Genomic DNA, 26,215 nt, shown 5'->3' on the forward strand with positions numbered 1-26,215 from the left:
TAATGTTAGTATCATTTAAGTTTGAAGCTTGTTATTTATAAATTATTTGGATCATCTATCAATTAATGTTGATAGTTAATCTCTTGCCCTGTCATGTATCATATTTGACTATTAAGAAATATTGAAAGAACATTGAGATAACTTTTTATTAATCTTTTTCATCCACCATGGCTTCAAATTATGCCCATTAATAAACTGCAGCTTTAGTGGATTAATCTGTCAACTATATCTTGCATAATTGTATGATCATTAATCAATGCTAATTTTTGATGTGTAAATTGTATCTTGCCGTATTCTAGAGTGGGTTACAATGGGTTGGATCCAGACTTAATTGAACTTAGGTCTCGCTGAAATCAATTGGACAAGGTAATCATGACTTAAGTCTCACTGATTTCAACAGGAATTAAGTGCAGCTAACTTAGTCAGGATCCAACCTAATCTTTTTAAAAAATCAAAATGACATACAGCAAACAAGCAGGACCTGTTGCAAAATGTTACTGTGGGGAGTGCTCCTGTTCAGTGTTGCAGTCAGTCAGCCATGTCCTCCACGATACACCATTTCAGTCCCATTCCCACCTAATTTTCTGCCCCCAACAGCATTCTGTGGAGAATGAGGATGCTCAGTCATTACTGGGTTGCTTTAGGTTTCTCCTCACATTGGGGTTATTTTTCCTGATTTTGGGGGGGGGGTACCTCTGCACACTTCAGCGCTTCCCTACACTCCTAGTATCTTCCTCTTGTGTGCGCGTGGTGCTGGTTTCACTAATAAGCAACAGGACTCACGCTTGAACACTGGAAACAGAGAGAACAAGTGGGACCTCCCACAAAATGTTGCAGTGTGGAGTTTTCCTGTTCAGTGTTTCAGACCTTCTACGTTCCACCCCCAACACCCAGTCAGCATTCCACAGCCATGGAAAATGGTCAGTCTTCATTGGGCTGTTTCTGGAATTACCCCCATAGGTTCTCCACCCCCTTAATTTTGTTTGTACTTCTGCTAAGCTTGGGGTTCCCCCAGGCCTACTCATACCTCCCTCTTGTGCCTGATATGACAAATAATACTTCCTTGATTGCTTTCCATACATTTTCTTCACTTGTGCCCCTCACCTTTGTACTTTAACACATACCTACCTTCTTGTTAGCACCGTTTCCCAAATTTTATGCCATGCTGAGACAAACTAAACTGAGAAGGGCAATCAAAGCTTTTTGTATTTATCCTTTCAAGTTATCTCAGCACTGCTATACAATAATTATGATGTTTAAGGCATAATCCTATCCATGTTTAGACAGAAAAAAGTAGGGCTTTTTTCTGTGTAAACATGCACTGGATTGTGCCCTTAAATAATGAAGGAATCCTTACAATTCCTTAGACATTCGTGGACAGCTCTCCAGTAAAGATTATTCAGTTGTGAAGATGGAACTCTAGAGCTCATGTTGATTCTTTGAACAGCACCAGCTTTTAGCCAGTCATGGATTTATAAATTAATATTGAGTTGCTAAGGGCACAATCTTATGCATGTTTAGAGTGCAATCCTATGCATGTTTAGACAGAAAAAAGTCCTACGACTCCCAGCATACCCCAGCCAATATGGCTGGCTGGGGAATGCTGGGAGTTGTAGGATTTTTTCTGTCTAAATTTGCATAGGATTCTGCCCTTTGACAGAAAAAAAGCCCTACAACTCCGAGCAGCTCAAGGCTTTTTGCTGCTAGGTGAAGGACAAGACTGAGCTATTTTTGTCAGGATTGCAACAAGGAAGGGAAAGATTGCATTCCCCCTGTACACCTGCCGCAGTCCTGATGGTTACCAGCCCCACTCCTACCACCAGCATGTGCTCTTTGCATTAAAAACAACAACATGCATGTTAAATGCAGAAGTACATGGAGAGAGCAATCTTATGGCCATAGGATATGCTCATTTCTGGGAACCGACTTGGGAGCCTGCACTCTGAGGTCAGTTCCTGTAAAATTGATTGCCCCCTCGTCCGCGCTCGCAAGAGGAGTGCGGAATGACTGCAGAGGGGTATTCTGGGGCGGGGAGAGCAGAGCTGTGTGAACGACACAGCAACTTCCTCTCCCGGTCGGCCCCCCACCGCTAGACAGCTGAAAACAGCTGTCTAGTGAAAACCTGCAAGGCAGGAGAGGCACAGAGGGAATGATTCCCCCGTACCTCTCCTGCCTTGCTTTGGATAGGCGGGCACCTCCGAGGTCGGAGGCAGCCACCTATCTAGTTAGGATTGTGCCCTTAATGTAATGTCTAGTTTGTCCCTTAGCTTGAATTTTTTTTTTGTTAAGGGTGCAATCCTATGTACATATACACAGAAAAAAGCCCTAAAACTCCAAGCATTCCTTGCTGGCTGGGGAATGTGGATAAGGGTAGAGCTTTTTCCCATCTAAAAATGCATAAGATTGCACCTTAAGGGTGCAATCCTATGCATGTTCAGACAGAAAAAAAGTCCTACCATTCCCAGAATGGCTGGCTAGAGGGATGCTGGGAGTTGTAGGACTTTTTTCTGTCTAAACACGCATAGGATTGCACCCTTAGTGCATCAACTTTAGCAACACTGAATTCTGGATTATTACTTAAAACAGAATGTAAATAATTTCTTGCTAGCTGAGGAGCCCCCTGGCAAAGGCGAATTACAGGCTGAAGGGGCAGGATTGCAGCTTGAGATCGATAGGCATATGGTCAAGGAACACCTAATTACTTTGAATGAGTTCAGATCTCCAGGGCCAGATGAACTGCACCCTAGAGTAATAAAGGAACTGGCAGAACAACTCTCAGAACCACTGTCTATTCTCTTTGAGAAATCATGGAGGACGGGGGAAGTGCCAAATGATTGGAGGAGGGCTAATGTTGTCCCTATCTTCAAAAAGGGTAAAAAGGAAGAACCTGGGAACTACAGACCAGTCAGTCTGACATCTATCCCTGGGAAAATTCTGGAGCAGATGATAAAGCAATCCATCTGGAAGCACCTTGAAAACAATGCAGTGGTTACTCGAACCCAACATGGATTTGTCAAGAACAAATCCTGCCAGACTAATCTGATCTCTTTTTTTGGTCAGGTCACCTCCCTTGTGGACTGTGGGAATGCTGTGGACATTATATACCTTGACTTCAGCAAAGCTTTTGACAAAGTGCCCCATGATATCCTGATGAGCAAACTAGCTCAAAGGGGGCTAGATGAAACAACGATCAGGTGGATCCACAGCTGGCTGCAGAATCAGACTCAAAGAATGCTTATCAGTGGGGCCTTCTCAAACTGGGGAGGGGTAACGAGTGGGGTACCGCAGGGCTCAGTCCTGGGCCCAGTGCTCTTCAACATTTGTATTAATGACATGGAGGAGGAGGTGCAGGGAATGCTGATCAAATTTGCAGATGACACAAAATTGGGTGGGATAGCTAATACTTTGGAAGACAGAAACAAAATTCAAAGTGATCTTGATAAGGCTGGAGCGCTGGGCAGAAAACGACAATGAAATTTAATAGGGATAAATGCCAAGTTCTGCACCTAGGAAAAAGAAACCAAATGCACAGTTACAAGATGGGGGATACATGGCTCAACCACACTCCAAGCAAGAAGGATCTTGGAATGGCTGTTGATCACAAGCTGAAGATGAGCCAACAATGTGATGTGGCTGCAAAAAAGGCAAATGCTGTTTTTGGCTGATTTAATGGAAGCATAGCTTCCAAATCCCGGGAAGTACTAGTTCCCCTCTACTCAGCACTGGTTAGGCCTCATCTGGAGTACTGGGTCCAGTTCTGGGTGCCACACTTTCAGAAGGATGCAGACAAACTGGAGAGGGTTCAGAGGAGGGCAACAAAGATGATCAGGGGACTGGAAACAAAGCCCTATGAGGAGAGACTGAGAGTACTGGGCATGTTTAGCCTTGAGGAGACTGAGGGGAGATATGATAGCTCTCTTCAAGTACTTGAAAGGTTGTCACAGAGAGGAAGGCCAGGATCTCATCTTGATCATCCCAGAGTGCAGGGCACGGAATAATGGGCTCAAGTGACAGGAAGCCAGATTCCGGCTGACCATCAGGAGAAACTTCCTGGCTGTTAGAGCAATACAACAATGGAACCCATTCCCTAGGGAGGTGGGGGGCTCTCCCACACTGGAGGCCTTCAAGACGAGGCTGGACAGCCACCTGTCAGGGATGCTCTGACTTGGATTCCTGCATTGAGCAGGGGGTTGGACTCGATGGTCTTGTAGGCTCCTTCCAACCTTACTATTCTATGATTGTATGATTGTGGGGAAGGGTAGAGCTTTTTCCTGTCTAAAAACGCACAAGATTGCACCTTAAGAGTGCAATAAATGACCCCCACCCCACCCCCAAGTTCTTCACATTCTGTCTTTGGCAAGAAATCCAGAATTCGGTGCTGTTAAGTTTGATGCACTAAAGGTGCAATCCTATGCATGTTCAGACAGAAAAAAAAAGTCCTACAATTCCCAGCATGGCTGGCTGAGGGGATGCTGGGAGTTATAGGACTTTTTTTCCTGTCTGAACGTGCATAGCATTGCGCCTTTAGTGCATCAAATTCAACAGCGCCGAATTTTGGATTTCTTGCCAAAGACAGAATGTGAAGAACTTGGGTGTGCGTCTGTGTGTGTGTGGGGGGGTCCTTTATTATTCCTTAATTCAACGACAGACTTCGTATTCTATTATGCATTTCGAACTACGCAAACGAAGACGTTTCATATAAATCCATTATAGCTTCTTAACGTGTTTTGAGAGGGGAGTTCCCCCGCCCTCCCTATGCCTGAATCTACGCGCCCGCCTCGGGTAGCGTCCAGACGACGAGCAATTCGTGGCAGGGCAGGGCGCCGCACACGCGTGGCGCCCCCTCCCCTGCCCCGCCGAGGAGAGCGGTGAAGGGAAGGAGGAGAGGGCGGGGGGGAGGCTGCGGCGGCGGCGGCGCCCGTCCTCTCCCGCCGCAGGCCGCGGGAGAAGCGGCCGCGGGGCTGCCGCCGCCGCCCCCGGGCGCGCTTCCCCGCCATTTCCCCGCCTCAGAACCAGCCATTTGCCCCTCCCCCCTCCTCCTCCAAGGTGCCTCTCGCCTCTTCCACCCCAATGGCGGTTGGCGCATGCGCACTGCCGGGAGGCGGCCCAGGCCATGGCGGCCGTTTAAAGGTAACCGACTGAGCAGAACCGGAGCGGCGGATTTCTGGCACCAGACCTGTGTCCGCCCCCCCCCCCCGCCCCGTTTCGGAGTGTGACGAGGCCCCGGGTTAGGCCTGACGGGCGGAAGAAAAGGAGAAGAGGAGGAAGGGGGGAAAGATTCCCGCGCCTGCCTTGCGCGCCTCAGGCCCCACGTCCCCTGCCTCCCCATAACTTGGAGGGGCGAGCAAGGCTCCCCGGCGAGGCCCCCGCCCGTGTTGCTGTAGGCCCCTGGCATTAGCCCCGGAGGAAGTGCCAGTCCCGCGAGTCGGGGGCGGCCTCTCCCCACAACAGCCCCCCTGCCTCCTCAGGCCCTCTTCCCCCTCGCCTGCAGCGAGGCGAGGGGGGTGGGCGCGGGAGCCCGGCTTTTGCAGCCCGTGTGCCTCGCGCAGAGGGGCGGATGGGGTCCCCACAGGGCGGGCTGGGAGGCGAGAGAGGTTCGGGGGAGGAACCCCGCTAGCTTCCACTTCCCAGGACAGGGAGAGCCCCCTGCCGAACAGGGGGAGCCTACGATGTTTGGGGACCCCCTCCCTCGCGAGATGGAAGCGCCAGGCGCGTCTCCAGCCTAGCAGAACCGAGTACGGAAGGCGAACCCATAGCTCCCCACCCACCCCTCTTTTGGGGATACCTGTTTGGGAGCTGGGTCGGCCCCTCCCTCCCACCCACTTTTCCTGGGGAGCAGAATATACCCCCGGCCGCTCACGCCTGGGGCGCCCCCGAACTCCCCCGCGGAGCACTGCAGAGCCCATCGGAAGGAAATAAGCCCGAAGCACCCCGGGTCACGCGCCCATCTCCCCCTCTACCAAGGGGGCGTTTGAGGCGGCGCGAGGGGGGTCATACCAGCCGTGGGGAGTTAGGAGCACCCCCGCTCCTTGCGGATGAGTCCCGGGCGGGCCTAGGCGGATTGCGTGTGCACCCACGAAGCCGGCCTTTGTTGCGGGCGATGGGGAAAGGACACAGTCCCAGCAGGTGAACCCCAGTAGGGGCGCGGACCCAGCCGCCGGAGGAAGCCCCAGAGTTTGGCTTCGTTTTCTTGGGGCGTTATTGCTCCGCTCCCTGGGGAGCAGAGCTGGGTCCCCGTTTTCCTCTCCCTGCAGCAGCAGAGAAGAGCCCGTTTTCCCTCTCCCCTGCCTGTAGTTTGGGGCTTGGGGAAGAGAAGCAAATAAAGGGATGGCCGTTGCAGCAGCAGCAGGGAGAGGAGCGGGCTGGTGAGTCGCTGAGACCGGCCGGGGGAAGGCGGTGTAGGAAGAAAGGGGGGGCGATGGGTCTTGGTGGGGCGGGCGGCGGCGGCGCCCCCCGAGGGGTCCAGGCGGGGGATTCGGGCCGAGCGCGGAGAGGAGGAGGAGGTGCTGCCGTCGCCGTCGCCGCAGAATCCGGAGCCTGAAGGTGCTGCGTCGCCATGAGATCCACCGTGTACAAAGCAACCGCGGCGGCGGCAACCACGTCGGGGCCGGGCTTGCTGGAGCCTGGCCCGGAGGAAGAGGAGGAGCCGCCGCCGCCGCATCTCCGCCAGCCTCCGCCTCCCCCGCAGAACCAGATCCCCGTGCCGGCCCCAGCGGCTGCCGCAGCGGCGGGCCCGAAGGGCCGGGCCATCGTCCCGGCGGCCGCCGCCGCCGCCCCTGGACAACAGCAGCAGGAAGGTGGCGTGGGCTGCTGCTGGGGCGGCCTGGTGCCCTCGCCGTGCCCGGCGGGCAGCACTCGGCAGGCGGGTGTGGGCGATGCCGCCGGCAGCTCCCGCCCCTCCAAGTACCAGGCGGTGCTGCCCGGACACACCGCTGCCGCCGCCACCGGCGCCAAGGACGGCAAGCGCGGCGCGCCCCACGCCGGACCTGGAGGAGCTCCCGCGGCCCTTTCCCCCCTCCTCCGCCGGTACCGTCGTCGGCTTCCGCCACGGCCGAGCCCGGACGGCCTCCTCCGCCCCCAGCAGCAGCGGCGGGGGGAACTCCGGCGTCTTCGGAGCCCAGCGGCAAGTGGAAAGGCGGCGGCGGCGGCAGCACTGGTGGCGGCGGTGGTGGTGGGAGCAGCCTTCGGAAGAGCCCCATGGGGGCCGGCGGGGGCGCCTCCAGCCAGGCGGCCTGCCTCAAGCAGATCCTGCTGCTCCAGCTGGACCTCATCGAGCAGCAGCAGCAACAGTTGCAGGCCAAGGAGAAGGAGATCGAGGAGCTCAAGGCCGAGAGGGACACAGTGAGTTGGAGGTTGGGGACGGGGTGGGAAGGGTTAACGCGCGTCAGGTCGGAGGGAGCGGGGTTTGGCGGAAGATGCGGCGATTCACGGGTTAACGGGCGAGAGAGGGGCTGGGTGCGCCCCGGTCCGAGGGCGAGCGGAGAGTGTGCCTGCGTGTTCCGGGAGCCTGGCGCTCGCAGTGGGAGGGGTTAATGTAAATAATCGCGGAGGCATATGGGGGCTGATCGAGGGGGGGATAGGTGCTCGCTCGGCGTGGGTTTGGTGTAGGGTTAACTGCTGCTGGCAATTCAGGGATGAATGGGGCGGGATATGGCTTTGAAACCTGGCCTAGGAAGGAGACAACATAGATGCTGCAATGGGGCTGGGACAGGAGGAGGTGGGTAATCAAGACAGATAACTGAGGGGGCTTGCTTGCGTAGCTGCGGGTGACCAAAAGGCTATCTCGGCCCTATTCTGCAACATCCATCATAGGTCATTCTCCCCCCAAGCCAGATGGGGCCTTGAGAAACCTGTGCAAATGTAAGGGTTAATGTGGAAAGGAGTGGTCATAAAGTGGCTGAGTAGGTGCAAGTAGAGGATTAATGGGTGAAGAGCGGTTAATCGAGGGGTTTGTTGATGTTGGGAAGCAGGCTCTGAAAATGAAGTGACATGAGGAAACCTAGCATGGGAGGAGTTAAAGGTAGCAAGCAAATGAAGGCTGAATAAAATTTTAAAATGGGGTCTTTCTGTTTATAGGCGAATAGCAGAACTGTAGTACAAGCTACCCCAACGCTAGAAGATAACATTACAGAGCTGATATTCAGGGGCAGTTGAAGGCTTTGCCCTTAATGGGGCTAGAAAGTAGCCTACAGCAGTCAAAAAGCAAGAAGGTCCTGGCACTCCACAAGTTAACAAGCAACTAGGAAGGGGCTGACAACCTGAGGGTTAAGCCAAGGGACCTGCTGTCTAGTTTGGTTAGCTGATAGGTGGAGGTAAGGGCACTGGCATAGCCCAAGCACACTGTGGGTGGTAGTGGATTTGGGAGAGGTTGTAGTTATCAGGGAGTTAATCAGCAGCTAGCTAGGTGAGGGTGTGCTGCTTACAGGGCCCCGAGGCTGGAAGAGTACTGTGGCAACAGCAGGGTTAACTTAAAGCAACAGGCATGTGTTGTTGGGAGGTATGTGATACAAATAGGGTGAATTTAAAGGGGTCTTGCTTGGGGCTGCGACAGCTTGGTGTGGGGAGAGGAGGAAAGCAGCTTAGGCAAAACAGTCAGCTGCAGTGTATGCCATGTGGACAGGAAGGGAAGATCCTTGAATGGATCCATTTTTAAAAGAATATTGTAGGTTTAGGTTTAGTATCCCCTGTCACATCCTCTTCTGTAGGTGCTTTCCTTCCCTGCCCTTTTCAGAGAAGCACTGGCCCACTTTTTTATTATGGCTATTACAAAATGGTTTTTGTGTTGTACTCGTGCAAGGTGTTCCTCTCCACTTTAGCCCTGGGTAGCTAGCTTAACTACCCCTCATCTGGCAAACCCAGCTGCTCAAAGCCCCTGACCCTTACAGCATAAGAGCTTTGCTAATGGACAGTCTTGCTCCTTTGTAGAAACCACATCTGTAAAGGAATGTTTACTGTGAGGGGGAGTGGAGTGGGGGGGAAATACTCCAAGCTTCCATTATCTGTCACCATAAGGGCTGAATGGGGCACAGGGTGAAGATTGGGGGAGACCCTCTGGATCAGCTGCAAATAAAGGTTGGTTTGTTTCTTTTTTTAAAGAAAACTACTATCTGCAGCAAAGGTAGTTTAGTGCATAATGTACTTGTCTAAACTGTAGTCCCAGAAATAGCTGTTTGGTATGTCACCCCCGCCCCGGTATCCCCGTCCCCAAATTGCCACAAAGACCTTGTAATCCTGGCCTGTATGCATGGCACGTCTGCAGCCTAAAAATAGCCCCCTCTTCCCAGTTTCTGCAGCTGCTGCACCCATTATTATCAAGGAAAGTATTTATCCCTCTTCCCCCTTTAGGCATGATCTTCAGGGTCTGTGTTTGAATGGTGTGTGAGGTGAGGTGGTAGCATTAGCTTCTGGTTGCAGGAAGTGGCTACAGGTTACTATTTTACTGTCTGTAGCAGAAAGATGTGATCCAACACAGATAGTGTAAAAAAAACATCTCCCATCAGGCCTGTGTAAAATAAAGCAATATGGAGGTGCCAGCTGCTGTTTTGCAGTCAAGAATATGATGATGGCAGACTGAGTATTTCGCGTGCTCCTGCGAAGGCTTAAAGAAAAACAAAAAAAACAAACCCCCACACATGCACATCCCAAGGAACTAGAATACAGATAAATGCAAAGTTTGTGAGTCAGGCTGATACTAGAACTGCTGGGCTGGTTGTTGCTGACTGCAGGTTAACAGAGTACCTGTAGTGGTTCTCTCCTTTGCCCCCACGTGCCACCCATCTCCTCTTATGCGGTGGTGCCCAAACTAGTAGAGCTTCAACTCAGCATTTTGGTTTCACTTGTACCAATACTTGAGCACTCCTTGGACTTCACCATTTAAAGTGATCTTTTCAGTTTCTTACATGCTGTGTGTAGCACTGGAGTCTAAAATGGAGGCTTTGCAGAAAATGTTTTTAGATTATTTAGAAGTAAATTTTACCATAAAGCTGAGAGGCTCTGTATCTGGCACAACATCAATTTACATTTCTGTTACACTTTAGTTTGGCTCTTTGTCCCCTTGCTAAAAAATGAACATTTCAGTTCAAATGCTTTGCAATCTTCAGTCACCCTCATGCAACTTTCTTAGTATTAAAGATGTATTTTGTGGCTGCACTGTGCCTGGTGCTATAGAGAATGAAATGATGTTGTCATCTATGTGAGGGAAAGGGGACAAAGAGAAGTGGAGGTTCAGGGCTTTGATAGCAAGGGCCCAAGAGAATGATAGCTGATAGCCTTCTGATGTAGACCGCTATTCGCTTCCATTTTATAGATGGGGAGCTGAAGCTAAAGAGAGTGATTTAACAAATGTTTTGTGCTTAATTCATGGCTAAGCTGAATTTTGGGTCCAAGTGTTCAAACCACGCTGTATCTGCTGTCACAAATGGCTGTATACTTTGTCGTGTTTCTGTGCATCTGCTTTAGGAATTATCCTACCCTTCTTCGATGTGGAGCTTGAGATGCAGATGTATAAGTGTTGATCGTAACCCTTTGGGATTAGTTCAGAGTATGTGGCTTATCAACCATGGGACAGGATCTGTTCCCTGTGCTACCTAATGAATATGAGCTGGGAAGTAGTAGTAAACATGAAACATTATTTATTTTGTGTTTTTAACAAGGAAGTGTGGTTCTCAAGGAAGTGAGGTGGCATATATGCTTACCTTACAGTTTAGCTTTCCCCAATCAGGTGCCCCCCAGGGCTACAACTTCCATCATCCAGACAGCATGGCCAATGTATTTGATAGTATGGCAGACAAAAATATACTTGTGGGAGTCTGGTGTTCCATGGTTGAAATCATGAATATGCCAACACATGTACATCATTCAAGGTGAAATGTATATGTGGGAAGTTTGGTTCACATTATTAAAGGAAAACAACATAAGGTATAGCTGAAAGGGTTATTCATAATTACCCCTCTGCTGTCCAACCTCTCCTTTTTGACTGGCACACCCATTTCACCCCTTCCTCACAAAAAGAACTGCATCTAGTGATCTAGAAAGGGTACCCAAACTGTCCTCTGCTACATTTTCCCATATAAATCCTCACTGACTACTCCATCCATGCAGTGGAAGCAACAACCATAGCGTTCCCTCATAAAGAGGAAGTTGACGTTCTCTCTGTGGTCAGCAGATGCATCCTGGCAAAGAGGTGTAGTGCTTGCTAGTCTGGATGACATTGTCACACAACATTTCAAGTGTAGGGTGCATCTTCATTAGTAAAACTGACCCTCTTTAGTTGGAAATGGGAGTGGGTGGCAATCCCACTTCAGGAAACAATATCATGGGGAATAAGCATGTCCAAATAGGGCCCAGTCCTGTCAAGTCTTGTGTTTGGAAGCCAAGATCAAGACTTACTGGTAAGTATTGCAAGATTAATCGTATGCAAAGTCTGGAACTTTCATAGAACTTATCAGTTTGTTTCCATCAAGTTCCAAAGTAAGCTGAGTTGTAGTAACTGGGAATATGATATTCAGTTGACGGAATACCAACCTTAACATCCATATTGCAATGTTGTATTTTCAGCTCCTTGCTCGAATTGAGCGTATGGAAAGGAGGATGCAGCTGGTGAAGAAGGACAATGAGCGTGAGAAACACAAGATATTTCAAGGGTATGAAACGGAGGAGAAGGTTGACCTTGAAGTATCAGAGAAGTTGCCTATAGAATGCCCACCACAAGAGCTCCTGGAGACATCCCAGCCGCTGCCTTTGAAACACTTTCCCTATGGAAGAAATGGGAAGGGTCACAAACGGTAAGGCTAGAGTTGCCACTGTTGTATGTTTACACACCTATTCTGTCAGGGTTCCCACCCATGGCACCGTGGAAACTGTTGTTCTGTGAAGGGGCTAAGGATTTCTGACAAAGAAGTTTTGACCATTTCCTGCATTATTTGGAGTGGTTAAACCTGGCTTCAAGCCTATTTACATTTGTAGTGTAAATAATGTCCTCTGTTGTTATTATATGTTAAGAGTGACTCGCAAGAAATGTTTCTTTGTGTGGTCCTCTGTATATGCAAAATAGTACCTGGGTCCAGCTGTTACCTTGCAATGTCTTGTTTGTCATTTCTTATGAGGGAAAGAGGGCATAGCTCAGTGGTGTAGCATATGGTTTGGCTATAAAAGGTCTCCAGTTCAATCCTCAACACAAGAAACCTGAGCATCAAGACTCAGAACCAAGTCAGCCGAAAGCCTTGGAGAGCAGCTACTAGCCAGGTTAGATAGTAATTGCCTAGATGGATCAGTAATGTTAGCCTTTTATAGTGCTTTTGATCATGCAAAATGCTTTACTTATATTCTCAGTAACCCTTGCAACATCCCCATAAGGTAGGTCAGTATTATTATTATCCCCATACCGCAGATGGTTCATGGCTAGTAGTATTATCCCCACACTGCTAGCCATGTAGGGATGGCTGAGGTGAGATTTCAGCCAGGGACTTCGTTATTTAATCTGTCGATTAAAACTTTGAGATAGGCACTTCATTCAAACTAGGCTTTCCATAGCAGATGTAGTACTGTGATGCCATCATATCTGCAGCTTGGCAGGAGCTGCAGGGTAGCGCTTACTGCAGCTTGTCATAATCCCAAGTGGTAAAGCCTTGATGGTCTTGTTGAGCTTACTCGGCGGTAACAGCTTGAAAGCTCGTCTTAAGTCCATGTATAATTCTCTTGAAAACCATGGGTCCTAGGGAACTGGTGAATTTTAACATGGTTTCTAATTTCTAAGCTACTTGACAACAGGAGGTGGTAGTTCCTTTGCAGACTTTTCTGTATTTGCTGCTATAAACCTGTTCTCTCTCTTTTTTCAGGAAGTCTGTATTTGGAAGTGCTGAGAGGAAAACTCCGAAGAAACTGGTGGCTGAATTATCAAAGGTCAAGTGTAAAACGCCAAAGTCTTCTCCATTGAAAGAGGAACCCAGCAGTTCTTTAACTGAATCAATTAGCAGGCGTGAGCTGCGAAGTCAGGAGACTCCTGAGAAGACCCGATCATTGGGGGACACTCCGCTGAAATCCTCAGCCTCTTTGAAAGGGCCTGGGTGCCATTCAAAGGACAAGGGCTCCTGCAGTGAACTAGAAGACTTGCCATACCTTTCCACCACTGAAATGTACTTGTGCCGGTGGCACCAGCCGCCTCCTTCGCCATTGCGAGAGCCTTCTCCCAAGAAGGAGGAGACTGTAGCAAGTAAGAGGCTTGCTTGTGCCTTTGTGGTGGTTGGCCTGATGTGGGTTGGAGGGAGCGTGGAGCTCGTTCATTTGGGGATCGTCTGAAAGAGTATTTCAAACACTTGAAGACAGCCAGAGGGCAACATTCCTTTCTGAGTGATAACTGTTGCAGGTTCTAGACCTCTGGTTGGAGTATGGAAACCTCTGAAACCCACACTGCTCTAGACTGGGTGTGGGCAGTCTCTGAAGATCATCAGCCATCCTGTCTAGTGATCTATGGTGACATTTTTAAATAACTGTGAAATGTGTGGCCGACTATGCTCACTGTGTATGCTATAACCATCCATTCTTGTCAGCAAGTTGCTCCCCTTCAGGATGTCTCATAATGGGGGGGGGGGCGGGGGGGGCTGTGTAGAAATGATAGGAAGTGTATCAGTCAACTTGCTGTCTGATGTAGATTAGGAACAGCAACACAAGACGGTGCTGTGTTTGCAGCTGTGCACTTGCTGGAGTGACCAAAAGAACTGGTATTGCTGGAGTCTCCCAGGATAATTTAGGCCTCTGTCTGTCTTTCACTCCAGCAACAGCTGACTTATAAACCACTTGGGCTGTTTTTCAGGGGAGCGCTTTTACATACCATTGAGAGACCCACATATAGAGTTGGCGTTTTCACAGTAATTTTTGCTACTGCAACACCCACAATCTATAAGACAAGCTGCTGTTCAGTTTTGAAATCAGCTTACCTTGTCAATCAGGATCTTGGTCTTAACCTGGGGTTATCATCCATAACAGGGTTGCACTCTGAGCGGGGTGGGTTGCATCAGCAGCACTGTCACCTTTTTTAAAAAGAAAAAGGAGATAATAGAAGAGATCAGGGAGGAGCAGGAGAAAGACATACTGTACATGATTAAAAATAATACAAATGGGCCTCACATTACAGGTTCGGTCTAAATTGGGAGCAGGAAATGTATGGCTCACCAGATGTTGTTGGACTTCAGCTCCCATCAACCATAGCCAGGATAGCCAGTGGTGAGGGCTGATGGGAGTTGTAGTCCAACAACATCTTGAGGGCAACAAAAAGGTTGGGCCTGAAAAACAACTGGACTAGGAGAGGTACATTAGGAAACAGAACTCTACTGTCATGTATAGTTAAGGATTACGAAGGCGAATTGCCTAAATTCTGCACTAACGATAGGCTAAGAAGTCACACGATGTATGTTTTATGCCATGTCCATTAATGTCACATTCTGACGTCAAGACTATCTGTGTAGTGCAGATTTGTTAAAAGAAAACACAGGGCAGCCAAGCTCTTAAACTTGTCTTTTGCATCGAAGCAAAGAACAAGTTCTGCGTTCAGGTTCAGTTATGCAAATAATGTAGGTGCGAATTTTCTTATTGTGTTTATATTCTCAATATTTGCATGATTCACTACTTGAAGTTTTTTTTTAACTTTGAGGCTTTTATCTTTTCTTTTTTACAAGCAGTGCTTGTGGAAGAGGAATGGGTGTGGGATGAGCGGTAGGTGTTTGTATGACTAGGTGGCTGGAGGCCATTTGTGCACAAGCTTTGCTATCTGACTCTGCTATCTGGCAAGCAGTATTCCCAACGGTCAGATCCTTTCATGTATCTTTCAAAATTCTGCAATTGCAGAAAGACAGCAAACTACCAAACCTGTGTATAAACTCTGCATCAATAAAATAAGCTCTCCCATCAAGGTATCTCAAACTCAGAATCTCCTATGCAAAATATGCAGTAAATGTTGACTTGCATTTGTTTATGTAATTTCCATAATTGTTGCAATGAATCTTTCACCCAGTCTAGCAAGGAGAGGCATGTGGCTGACAAGATCATGGGTAGAAACCTCAGGGAACTGGAGGCTCAAAAGAAAAGAGAGTGGTGCAGTGTTAAGACTTTGAGATTCCAGTCTTCTGAAAGTGCTGGAATTTCTTTTGTTAAAAATCATAAACTCTTAACAGAATATCAGTTCCCAGTTTTCCTAGAGAGAAGCCATGACAGTTCAGTTGGTTTACCTTTATAGTGTAGACAGCCAAAAACTCTTGTAGTCTGATGTCTAAGCCTTTAAACCTGGTGTTGGCATAGTTTCAACTATCTATCTGAAAACTAACAGTATGTGGGGGAGAAACACCACCAGAAGAACATTTTGATGGGCACATCTCCAGTTGAAGAGAAAGGAATTCCTGCACTTTCCTGCCACCAGGCAGGGTAGCAGATAGTAAGAATTTTTGGCCCTTGGCCTATCATGTGTTTGGGTAGTAATTGCTTATTTTTCTAATTTGCTTCTTTAATTGTTGATACACTCTCCTCAGCAAATTGTTGATTCTTTCCATGGTTAACAACTTCTCCATGTGATTTACTGCTTCTGAGATTTAGAAGGCAGAGAAAAGAGTGAAGGAAAATATGATTGATGGCAATCTTTCTTCAGTCACTTCTTAAGTATACAACTTCTCTTCCTCATACGCCTTGAGGGAACTAGGAAGGGAGCAAAATGTTGAATGCATGGATTGGTTTTCACTCACTTTCCCCCAGAGAGTAGCCATTTTGCTCAGGTATCATTTTTCTTATGTACTTCAGCAGGTGGAGTTCTTAGAACAAGATTACTCTGAATTGGACAGCATGGGATATACTTGACAGCAGCACATTTTTTCTTCTGTTGTTGTTAGACTTGGGGTTCCTTCACAAAGGCGGAATTCCCCATATCTGCTAAACTCCCTTATGTGGAGTGTGGTCCTGAAAAAGAGCATATGGTGCAGATATCATGCAAGGTAAAGGCCTAACATGTGAGGCTTTGTTTTCTTCATTTTTCCTCAATAAGCAGCCAGGTTTTTTGCAGACTGTCTTGCCGGGCAGAGTTCAGTATTACTTCTGCTCTTTGCAGAGTGCTGTTGGAACAGGGTTCTTTCAGTCAGGGAAAACAAACTTCCCCCTCTTTACTAATTGAGGAGGAGATCCCCACTCGCCACTATTCCTGTCTGGGGAGTTGAAGTAGAGCTCTTCCTAAAGCTCCCCAAATACAGCTCTAAAGGTTCCCAGTTCCTCCCAATAAAGCTGAAGCCTTGTAAGTGTCTAGATCTCTTGATGTTTGTGATAGAACTTCACTTGTTCCACCAGTTTGAACCTAGGCTGAACTACTTTGCAGTTCTATTTTTCTTGTGTTTTTTATGTAATGGTAAACAAGGCACATTTCTTAGAGAAGCTGTGAAGCAATTTCCTTCTGAAGATTGAGAAAGAGGTTGCTTTTTTTCTTCACAGCAGATTGTGGAAACTTCTTCCTCTTCCAAGCTGCTTGTTCTTAAAATCCAGTCGGTATGTGCACAATAAAACAGAGAATCTTGAGGCCTAATCTCCCCTCCATGCCTGTCTTTTGCCTTGGTCTTGTCTGCTTGACCTGTTCCTGCTATCTTGTACTAGGAATGGGGAGGGATTTGGAGAATGCTTTTTATGGGGCCAACTCATATTGAGATAAGGGTCTACAATCTTTAAAATTGCCTTGCTGGATCTGTTCAAAGGTCTACCTAGCCCAGCTGCCTGCTTCCAACTGCAGTCAACCTGCTGCTGCTGGGAAATGCACAAGCCAGGCATGATGAAAATAGCCACTCCCTGTTACTTGCCTCAAATAATCAGAAGTCTAGTGCCTCTGAACAGGAAAGTTTCCCTCTTGGGTATTATGGGTAACAATCATTGTCCTTCATGAATCTGACTAATCCTTTAAAAAGCTATCTATCCCACGGGCCCTTGCAGCATCCTGTGGCAGGGAACATACTGCAAGATTTATATGCTTCTCAGCAATCTTTCAGGTTTAACTGGATAGGCTTGGAAGGCCCTGTTCCAAATCAGCCATTGGCTTGAGTGGCTTGCATAAACTGATAAATGGTCAGGAGGATAGTCTTGAAAGCAGACATCCTTTAAGATGCTAGTTTGCTGGTGGAAAATATGATGCCGATTTAGAGAGTAGCTGGCAGAGGGTTGAAGCAAGCTTGTAAAGTAGTCAGTCATTTGTGGCAAATAAGGACCAGCTCTAGGTGGCTAGACAGGGAAGTTTTTGTAAACTGGAAGCAAATTGACATGCATTCTTTAATGCCATAGATTATGACTAACATAGCTATGTGTTGGCAGACAGACTTTTATGGGCTGGTAACATTTATCGCAGGGGTGGGCAACTTGGGGCCCTTCCATCAGCCCTAGCCAGCATAGCCAATGGTGAAAGTTGATGGGAGTTGTAGACTAAAATATCTGGAGGGCCACAAATTACCCGCCCCTTGTATATGGACTCCATTTGCAAGACCGGGCTAGAGTGAGTTGTTCACAGGCAGTTTTAATTGGGTAGTTCTTAAGAAGAAGACCACTTACGTATATGGTGCAATAATACTTACTGTTCTGGGGGAGCCCTTATCTGGAATTTGGTCATTAAAAAAGGAATGGGCTTAGATTCTGGCATCAAAGTGTACCAACTACCAAAAGGGAAGAGTCTTGTAATTCACTCCTTGATTCTTCGCATTCTGGGATATTGTAAATAGAGGCTTGCTTTTATGGTGCTGTTCATGTGTTGCACTTCAGTTAAGAAAACTACTTGGTATTCTTACCATATTGTACTTACTCGTTTACCCCAAGGTGTTTAAGAAGTTATAAAAGCCAGTGGTTTCTCACTACTCAATAACTCTGATCCCACAATGATCAGATTAGAGTGCAGAATTTGAACATGGGCCCAGAGCAAAGCCTTGCTCAGCCACAAAGCTCACTGGGAGGACTCAGGCAAATCATCTCGGAGGGTAAGCCTCAGAGGGTGTTAGAAAATAAAATGGAATGATGGTACGTAACTCATCCTGAGCACTTGGGATAGACCGGAACAGAAATCTTTTAAACAGTTTAACTGTGAAAGCTTTGAACCACAAGCCACCATGTGAATGATATTGGAAAATCATAAGACTTCTAAGGACCAGAATTATTGTTGAACCCTTTATGCATGTAGCTTGGTGCAAATGGGGAAAAATAGGCAAGCGCCTTGCTAATTGATGATACTGAAATGTTGGAACTCAGTTTAGGATTGCTATGTTGTCTTTAGAATTAGCCATTCTGACATTTTTCTACCCTTTACAGTTCCATCATGGAGGGACCACATGGTAGAGCCTCTGAGAGACCTGAATCCTTCAGAACTTTTGGAGGTATGTTGACATTAAAGCACGAAGTGAGAAGCATAGCTGTACCTGGGAATAGGAAGACAAGGAAATAACTATGGAAGAAGGAGAGGAGCCGTACAGATCCCCATCTTTGTCCATTGGAAGCTTGACAGCCATGCTACTATTCATGAACTTTTATCAGATACTGTCCCCATGTTTTCCAGTTGTTCTCTAAGAATCATAGAATAATAGGGCTGGAAGGGGCCTACAAGGCCATTGAGTCCAACCCCCTGCTCAATGCAGGAATCCAAGTATGAGGGGAAACATCTTTTGAAATCTGAGTTGTAACTAGCAGTCTTCATCCTCAACAAATATAAATTTAGCAGCCAAGTATTTTAAAGACTTTTGTGATGAGGCAGCACGGATAAACTGTTTTTCCTGCACCCCAAGTAAGACAACCCATGCCCCCTTGCCTCTAAGTAAACCAGTTGGTCAGATCTTCAACACTATATTTTTGCCTGGTGAGTCTGCAGAGTATGTCCAGCCTTTCATATAAGGCAAGTGGCCTGCTAAATCCCAGAACAAAGCCTCATTCACCTTGTGTGTGAGACTAATAAATAGCCATTTTGTCTTGATTCAATATCTGCTTGTTTGGGGAGGCATTTCAGGAGAATTTCAGCAGGTTGTTGACATTCCCTGTCATGCTATTGGATCAAGAAATCTTTATTTTGAATTTTCTGTTAAATACAGGTAAACTCTGCAGATCAAACTCGTAGATAATTGGGAGTTTATGATGAGGTGTGGTTGCTAGTGCTGGAGTTGCTGTTATTGATGCGTAATCTACATTTTCATTACAATTTATAACTTCTTATTCCTTAAGTGGCTCGCTAAGGAAGTACAAAAACAGTACCAAAAATATCACAACCCTGCCTTCTTGCATATACACCTTTGTGCCACAGGGCAGCTTAAGCGGTGGTTCTGCAGGCTGTTTGCCTGCAAGATTTTTCATTCCGTATAGTGAAAGCTTAGGGCAGGCTGTAATATACATATTTTATTCAAAGCCAAAAAATCTGCCAATTGAAGACTGACCCTGCAAAGCCAGTCAGTTGTCACAGCTGTGTGTGTAACAGCTACTGCTTAATTTTTTTTCTTATCTAGCTTTCCCCTTGATAGACAAACCAAAATTTTGCTGATCGTCCTAACTCAATTATCTGCCAGGCTGCTCTCACTGTGACTTGTAGAATTCTGTTGCCTGATCTAGCATATTTCAGGTTGCCAACTTTTTTTTCTGGCAGTGCTCAGTGTCTTTTAGCAGTGCTACAAGAAGTAGTCATTTAGGCTACAGTCCTACTGCAATGATTGTAAGCCTCCGAACCCAAAGGTTTACAGTCATCCTAAGCAGGGCGGGAGGAGTGGCGGAGGTGATCTTCGCTTCCCCATCCTCCCACCCTGTATTTTCTCTAGATGGGCTTTTTTGCTTTTTTGCCCATCTCGCTGAAACATTTTGGAGGCTGGAGATGCCTCATGGTAGCTCATATCCTGGCCTCTCCGGTCTCCTCCCCTCTATGCCCACTGAAACGCCCCCTTTACCCCATCTCTGAGGTTGTGTTCTCAACCTTAAGAGAGGCAGCCAGTACGGTTCTTTCCCTCTAGGGCCCCATAGGATAGTTGCCTCTGAAAGTATAGCTTTCCCCCATCAGTTTGCAAGTTATTAAAGTCATATGAACCCTGCCAGAAAAAACAACTAGCAACCCTGAACATCTTTCATTCCTATCCCCTCTCACCCCAAAGACAGACAGTATGGTGGTGAAAGGAAGATTAGGTCCTGTTACCTTGGTCAAGTGACCAATAGCAAGGCTGATTTAAATGGCTTTCACCAGGACATGAAAAGAAAGGTGATTCTTAATAGGTGATAGAGAATCAGGTGCCCTAAAAGGTACAATAGATCATGTTCATTTGGATTTTTTTTTAAATGTCCTTTTATAAAACTTTTTACAGAACTTAGATGACAATGTCTTCTCCAAACGGCATGCAAAGTTGGAATTGGATGAGAAGAGGAGGAAAAGGTGAGAGGGGAATGCAGCTGCCTGCATGCAGGAGACATGGGCAGCCACTGTTCTCTAAACATTCTGCCACTAACTACGGCATTGGAAACCAGTCTTGACTAGGATTGTGTCCATTGCGAACAGTGGTGGAGAATGGGATATGAAATAATATGAAAGGCTTTGGGCAGCTATTAAATCCTCTCTTCCAAATTTGAGTCATCTGTGTTTGCCTACAGCTGTTATAGCATTTCGGGGAATGCGTGGGGGGCTGTGTGGATGGTTAAATGAGGAAAGCATGGGATAGCAGTTAAGTCATGGAAGGGGTAAGCAAGCAGAGGTTATCAACCCATTGAAACTGGAAGGCAGTCAGTCTAATACACAAAAAAATACTTTTTCACACTAGTTGCAATTAACCTTTGCCACTCCTGGCCACAAGATGTTGTGACAACTTTTTAAAACAACTAGAATTGTAGAGGACAGTGAGTACTAGCTGTAACATAGATGTTCTCAAGTAAAGTTTAAAACCCCTTGTTTTTTCTCCCTTCTTCAAGGTGGGATATTCAGCGGATCCGGGAGCAAAGGATTTTGCAGCGACTGCAGCTCAGAATGTATAAAAAGAAAGGAATTCAGGAATCTGAGCCTGAAGTTACCTCATTTTTCCCAGAGTCAGATGATGGTGAGTGGGTTTAAATATGGTATTGCAGGGTCTCATCCCTGTAAAAGCTTGGACTGGGCAGGGTTGGGAGACCCTTGTTGTAAAATAGACATTATTCAAATATGTATCCCATGTGGGTGTACATTGCAGCTAGATATGTAATGTTTTCCCATATTCTTTCTCATTCTAGTTGAAAGCTTGCTGATCACCCCTTACTTGCCTGTTGTAGCATTTGGCCGACCATTACCAAAATTAACTCCACAGTAAGTACACCAACATATGAAGTACCTACATTAAAAGACGACATGCTTTACTGAAGCAAGGGGGTTTGAATTGTGAGCCTTTTCTGTTTGAGAGCGTAATCTTGTTCCTGCTTACACAGTGCATTATTTGCTCTGCTATATTCCAGACAAACTTAGATTTCACAGTTGCAAGGGAGACTTCACTTTTCCAACTGAGTCAGAGCTAAGAGGACTAGAATTCACAATCCATTTATCATAGAATGGCTTACCATTTATGGAATTTAAGGATTATTATATTAGCCCAGCATTCAACATAGTTGCAATATTTTCAAACCCAGAGCCCAATTAAAAGAATCCAGAATAATTAGGTGGAAATCTGCCATTGACTTCTCATGAAACCTTTTTGGCAACCCTGGAACCATACAAAGGCTTTTGGCAAATAATCTAAATCACTGATGGGCCTTTTGCCCATGGAAAACAAAAGGCTGAATGCTTTGGGGGAAAGATCTGAAGATTAATATCTCTATGCCCCAGTAAAGATACATCTTTATGGGTCGGGCTGCAGTTTTGGTTAATGTAAAAAAAAAAATGCCACAAAGTTCTGTATCGGTGGTATTATACACTACAACTAACAAAAACTTCATCACCATATCAAACCAATGTTGGCATTGGCGTAGCCTGGGGGGTAGTGTCGTGGGCCAGTTCAAAAATTTAGCAATAGTGCTGAATATGGCACAGGCATCTCCAGGATTCCACAGGTGGTGGTGGAGGTGATAAAATACTCTTGAAACTCAGTGAAGCATGATAATACAGTCTTGTTGAGGAAACTCTTAGCTAGAGCTTGAAAGCTAATAGCTAAGCTTTGGAAAAATAAGAAAATATATAATCATGATAAAATTTTCTGCAAGTTCAAAGATACAGGCGGGTCTGGATAATGCTATCATTGTATAATAAGCAGGGGAAGAAATCTGCGGTATTTTGGAATAATAGATTTCCCAGGGAAAGAATGCATCTGGAAAGCTTGTCAATACTGAAATACGCCTTTCACACGTCACAGCAAGCCAGAATTATAAAGAATTCTAGCTTATTCTGAATGAGCAGCGAGCTGGTGCATGCTGTCTGATTGCTCCAGCTGCAATCAGGATTGGTAAAACAAAGCCTTTTATCTCTGTCCTTTTATTGTGATGTGCAAGCTGAGAGCTCTGGCTTATCTCTCCCCAAACAAGCCAGAGTCATATGCCATGGTTTGTTCTTATCTTATGACTTTGCCTTGCCTGGGGAGAGACAAGCCAGAGTTCCCAGTTCACTTAAATAAGTTCACAATAAACAAATCATGGACAGAAAGTCCTTAGTTTGTTTAGCCGCCCAGGCTTGCAAGGGGAGCCAAGCAGGAGAGATCGTCTTCTGTTTTCTTTAAAATGCTACACAAATTGATTATAGCTCTATGGCTTCAACTCCTTAAAAAAAAAAACTAGAAACTTGAGTTGCCAGATGTTCTCCCACCCTTCATCACTAACCATTTCCCATGGGCAACCTTTTGTCTGACAGGAACTTTGAACTGCCATGGCTGGATGAGCGAAGCCGTTGCCGGTTGGAGATGCAGAAGAAACAGACGCCTCACCGGACATGCAGAAAATAGGCATGTCCAACTAGGAGAAATCTCTGCCACAATTGTTGTCCTGTCCTATTTGCAGCAAATGGCAGAGAACCATATATGTTCTGTCATGTCAGTCTTCCCCCACCCTCTCTTGATGTACATTCTTGTTCACTATAAATATTTTTTTTATGCTTACATATTTCTTTCTCTTCCCCCTCAAAATTCTTCACTTGTTTTCCATTGTTTCCTTTTTTTGGTAGAAAGTACTGGAGGTTTGTGTTAGGGCAAGATTGGCAACTTATGGTGCACTTCAGTTAAGGCTGTACTGGACAGCTGCAGATAGCACAGTCCATTTAGACCAGCCTTCCAAAACCTGGTGCCCTCCAGATGTGTTGAACTACAAGGTCCAGCATCCCCTAGCCAGCCTGTGGGATGCTGGGAGTTGTAGTCCAGCATTTATGGATGGCTCCAGGCTTGGGAAGGCTGATTTGGAGACTGAAAGGTGGACAAGCATTAAAAATATAATGAAACTGTTCTCATTTGTAAGTTCTCACGCACATGAAGCCCACCTCAAAAACTAATATGATTTTTTTTTTAAATGTTTAGCCTGGGTAGTTAAGGGCCTTGAAATGGGGGTGGAGGGGTTACCCATCAAAGCACATTGGGCAAACAGACATTTCCATTTGACCTGCTCTTCTAAAAAGCATCCACATCTGGATCCATATATCTCCTTCTGCCTTGTACTGTTCTTCATATGTTGCTGTGGCTCTTTAATTTTTTTATGGGTCTAATTTACCTTTTTCATGCCTTCTGCTTCTGATTAAAGGACGATGGGTCATCAATTCTTGACTTCATAGTTCTGCTAGCGAAGGGCTGCATGCCTTGACAACTATGTCACACGTGGCATAACCCTGGGTTAATGCAATGCCAGCTTGTCTTCAGATTCTTCCTGGTTTGCTTTACCGGCAAGCTGTTTACTTAATTTTCCTCTGTCAAGGATAGTGAGGGCTAAATTGCTGGGTTAAAAAACAAAAAACAGAAGAAAACTTTACACAACTCTAGTTTATAATGGAAATGCTGAGTGTCAGCACAGCTGCCGGCATTTGGGACCCGGACAACTCGGGTAGATGACTTACTCCTGGCATACTTGGGTAGATGACTTACTCCTGGCATTGCCAGGAGGCACAAATGACCTCTCAAAAATAAGCCTTCCCCGCCTACACCAAAGACCCCAGGCTATGCCTCTTGCCTGCTATAGGATGGAAGAACTTAGTTGCTTAGTAGCCAGCATGTGCTTCCTTCCTCAGATCAAACAAAGCAACTTGGAGGGAAGGGCAGCAATGAAAGAGGGAAACGGTGTAAAGGTTCTAGCCTTCCACCCGAAGTGCAAGAATCCTCTTGCAAAGGATTGTGCTTCCTCCCTCTTCATGAAGTCCATTGCAACACAATTTGTATATACCTCCAGGTTAGAGATGAAATTATGCCGATGCACTTAGCTACAGGAACTGATTCCCATGGGTGAGAACTAGGCTCCAGCCCTCCTCATTTTTGTTTACATTGAATTGAACCAGAGTAACAGCTGAAACCTTGATTTGTATATCTGAAGCGTGGCTGGCATTTTTAAGTAGATCCTAGATCTACCTTCATCCTCTCCTGAGAACAGGGAATTCCTTTTTAATCCCACACGCTCATCTACCCGCTCCATACAATTTGTGGGAACCTGCCATTGTGTGTGTGCGCGCGTGTGTGTGTATGGGCGCACCGAAGCTTGACATTTTTACATTGAATGAAATTTATAGAAAACGTTCTTTCCTGGGTCATTGGAAATCCCAGTGCAGGATGATGCCCACTGTTTTTAAATTCAAAGAACGTCATGTAAGGCAGACACTTTTCCAGTAAGTTTGTTTTTCTCTGCCAACCTCCAGATACTTCCAGATACTGCTCCACTTCTGGGTTATGTTCCCTGGGGATTCAAAAGGATACTTTTTTTTCACAGAAGATAGTACGCTCAATGTGAACTTCGTTGTAAGGTCATACGTATGACTAAAAGTTTGAAATGGGGAGAACAAAACCACTCTTTTGCCAAGTAGCCTGTATAGTTGGGGTAGTGCACAACACTTGTCTGGTTTTATTTTAAATAGGGCTGTATTTGGATCTTTTGCTTTTTAGCATGCCAGCATGCGTCCTTAAGTGTGTTTTTTTTGTCCCCTGCAGTTACAAGCCTGGATGTATAAAACACGCAAGCCTTAAGTGGAGGCTTTCTGAAGGCACTGTTGATTTCAGAGCTTGACCCTGCTAACACTTAAGCCTACTTCCTGCTCTAAAGTAAGCACAAAGAGTCTGAAAGAATAATCTTGAGTCAAGATCCCATTTTGGGGGGAGGAGAAAGTTTCTGCTTAGCCCAAAGCATATCTCACCAGAAATGCCATGGTCTGTGTTCCTGAAATACAACAGCAAAATATCTCCTATCCCCGCCAACAGAATGCTGACTTTCAAGAAGAATCCCATTTAATACTAACGCATGCAACTTATATCTAACAAGAGGATGGGTAGAGATGTGTGGAAGTAGGTGGGGGTTGTACAAAGCGTTTGCAGTGGATGTTAGCCGGGAGTGGGCTAGAGGGAATAGTCTTTCTCCCTACAGGGGGGCGGTACAGCACTGTGAAATCCGTATTGAAGAAAAGCCCTTGCGAATTATATCTGATCTTTGGTTTAAAACAAAACATTACTTTCTTTAAGCAAATTTATGGTAGTTCTAAAAAAAAGTATATAATTCCCCACACACACACCCCACTTTGTTTTTCTGCCCTTTGACACATGGTTGTCTGCAAATGCATCCTTTTTGATACCATTTTAAATATGTAAAATCAGTTGTCTTGTAAATATCTTATAAAGGAAAACAGTTTGTAAATACCAAATTTGTGGCTGTTAATGTTCGTTTTTTGTTTAAAAAAAAACCTTTTGTTTCAGTTCATTTAGGTTTAACAGTGTTAACAGGGAGTATTAAAAGAGAAATTCTGCTTGTATGTTTAAACGAAATTAAAACAAATCATTTTTTTACAATAAAATGAAAAGAGTATTAATGGTTTTGTCATGCGTTGCACCTTGTTTGAGTACAGTTTTGAAGACCTGAATCTGCCTGTGTTGGCTATCAAATAGAAAGGATACGGGAGCTTTTAATTTTCTCTTGATCCCTTATTTATTTGTATTGCATTTATATCCTGCCTTTTTTCCTTTTGCAAGGAACCCAAGGTGGCCTACACTCTCTTCCTCCTCTCCATTTTATCCTCACAATGACAAGTCCTGTGAGGTAGGCTGGGCTGAGAGTCTGTGACTGGCCCAAAGTCACC

At 46.1% G+C, this 26,215-nt stretch overlaps 1 protein-coding gene across 1 annotated transcript; it reads left to right on the top strand.

The window, feature by feature from the left end:
* Positions 1-6,461: 6,461 nt before the first annotated feature.
* MSL1 (MSL complex subunit 1) lies at positions 6,462-25,958 on the top strand. The gene is given in 9 exon segments (XM_084804578.1): positions 6,462-7,007; positions 7,010-7,341; positions 11,557-11,783; positions 12,837-13,210; positions 18,307-18,371; positions 20,325-20,392; positions 20,923-21,047; positions 21,217-21,289; positions 22,817-25,958. Coding segments are annotated over 9 exon segments (1,806 nt in total). The 5' UTR covers positions 6,462-6,556; the 3' UTR covers positions 22,908-25,958.
* The last annotated feature ends 257 nt before the right edge of the window (positions 25,959-26,215 follow it).

The sequence above is a fragment of the Heloderma suspectum genome, chromosome 6, assembly GCF_057233095.1.
Source record: "Heloderma suspectum isolate Gila_16-S chromosome 6, 16-S_ref, whole genome shotgun sequence".
In the NCBI taxonomy this organism is placed as follows: domain Eukaryota; kingdom Metazoa; phylum Chordata; class Lepidosauria; order Squamata; family Helodermatidae; genus Heloderma; species Heloderma suspectum.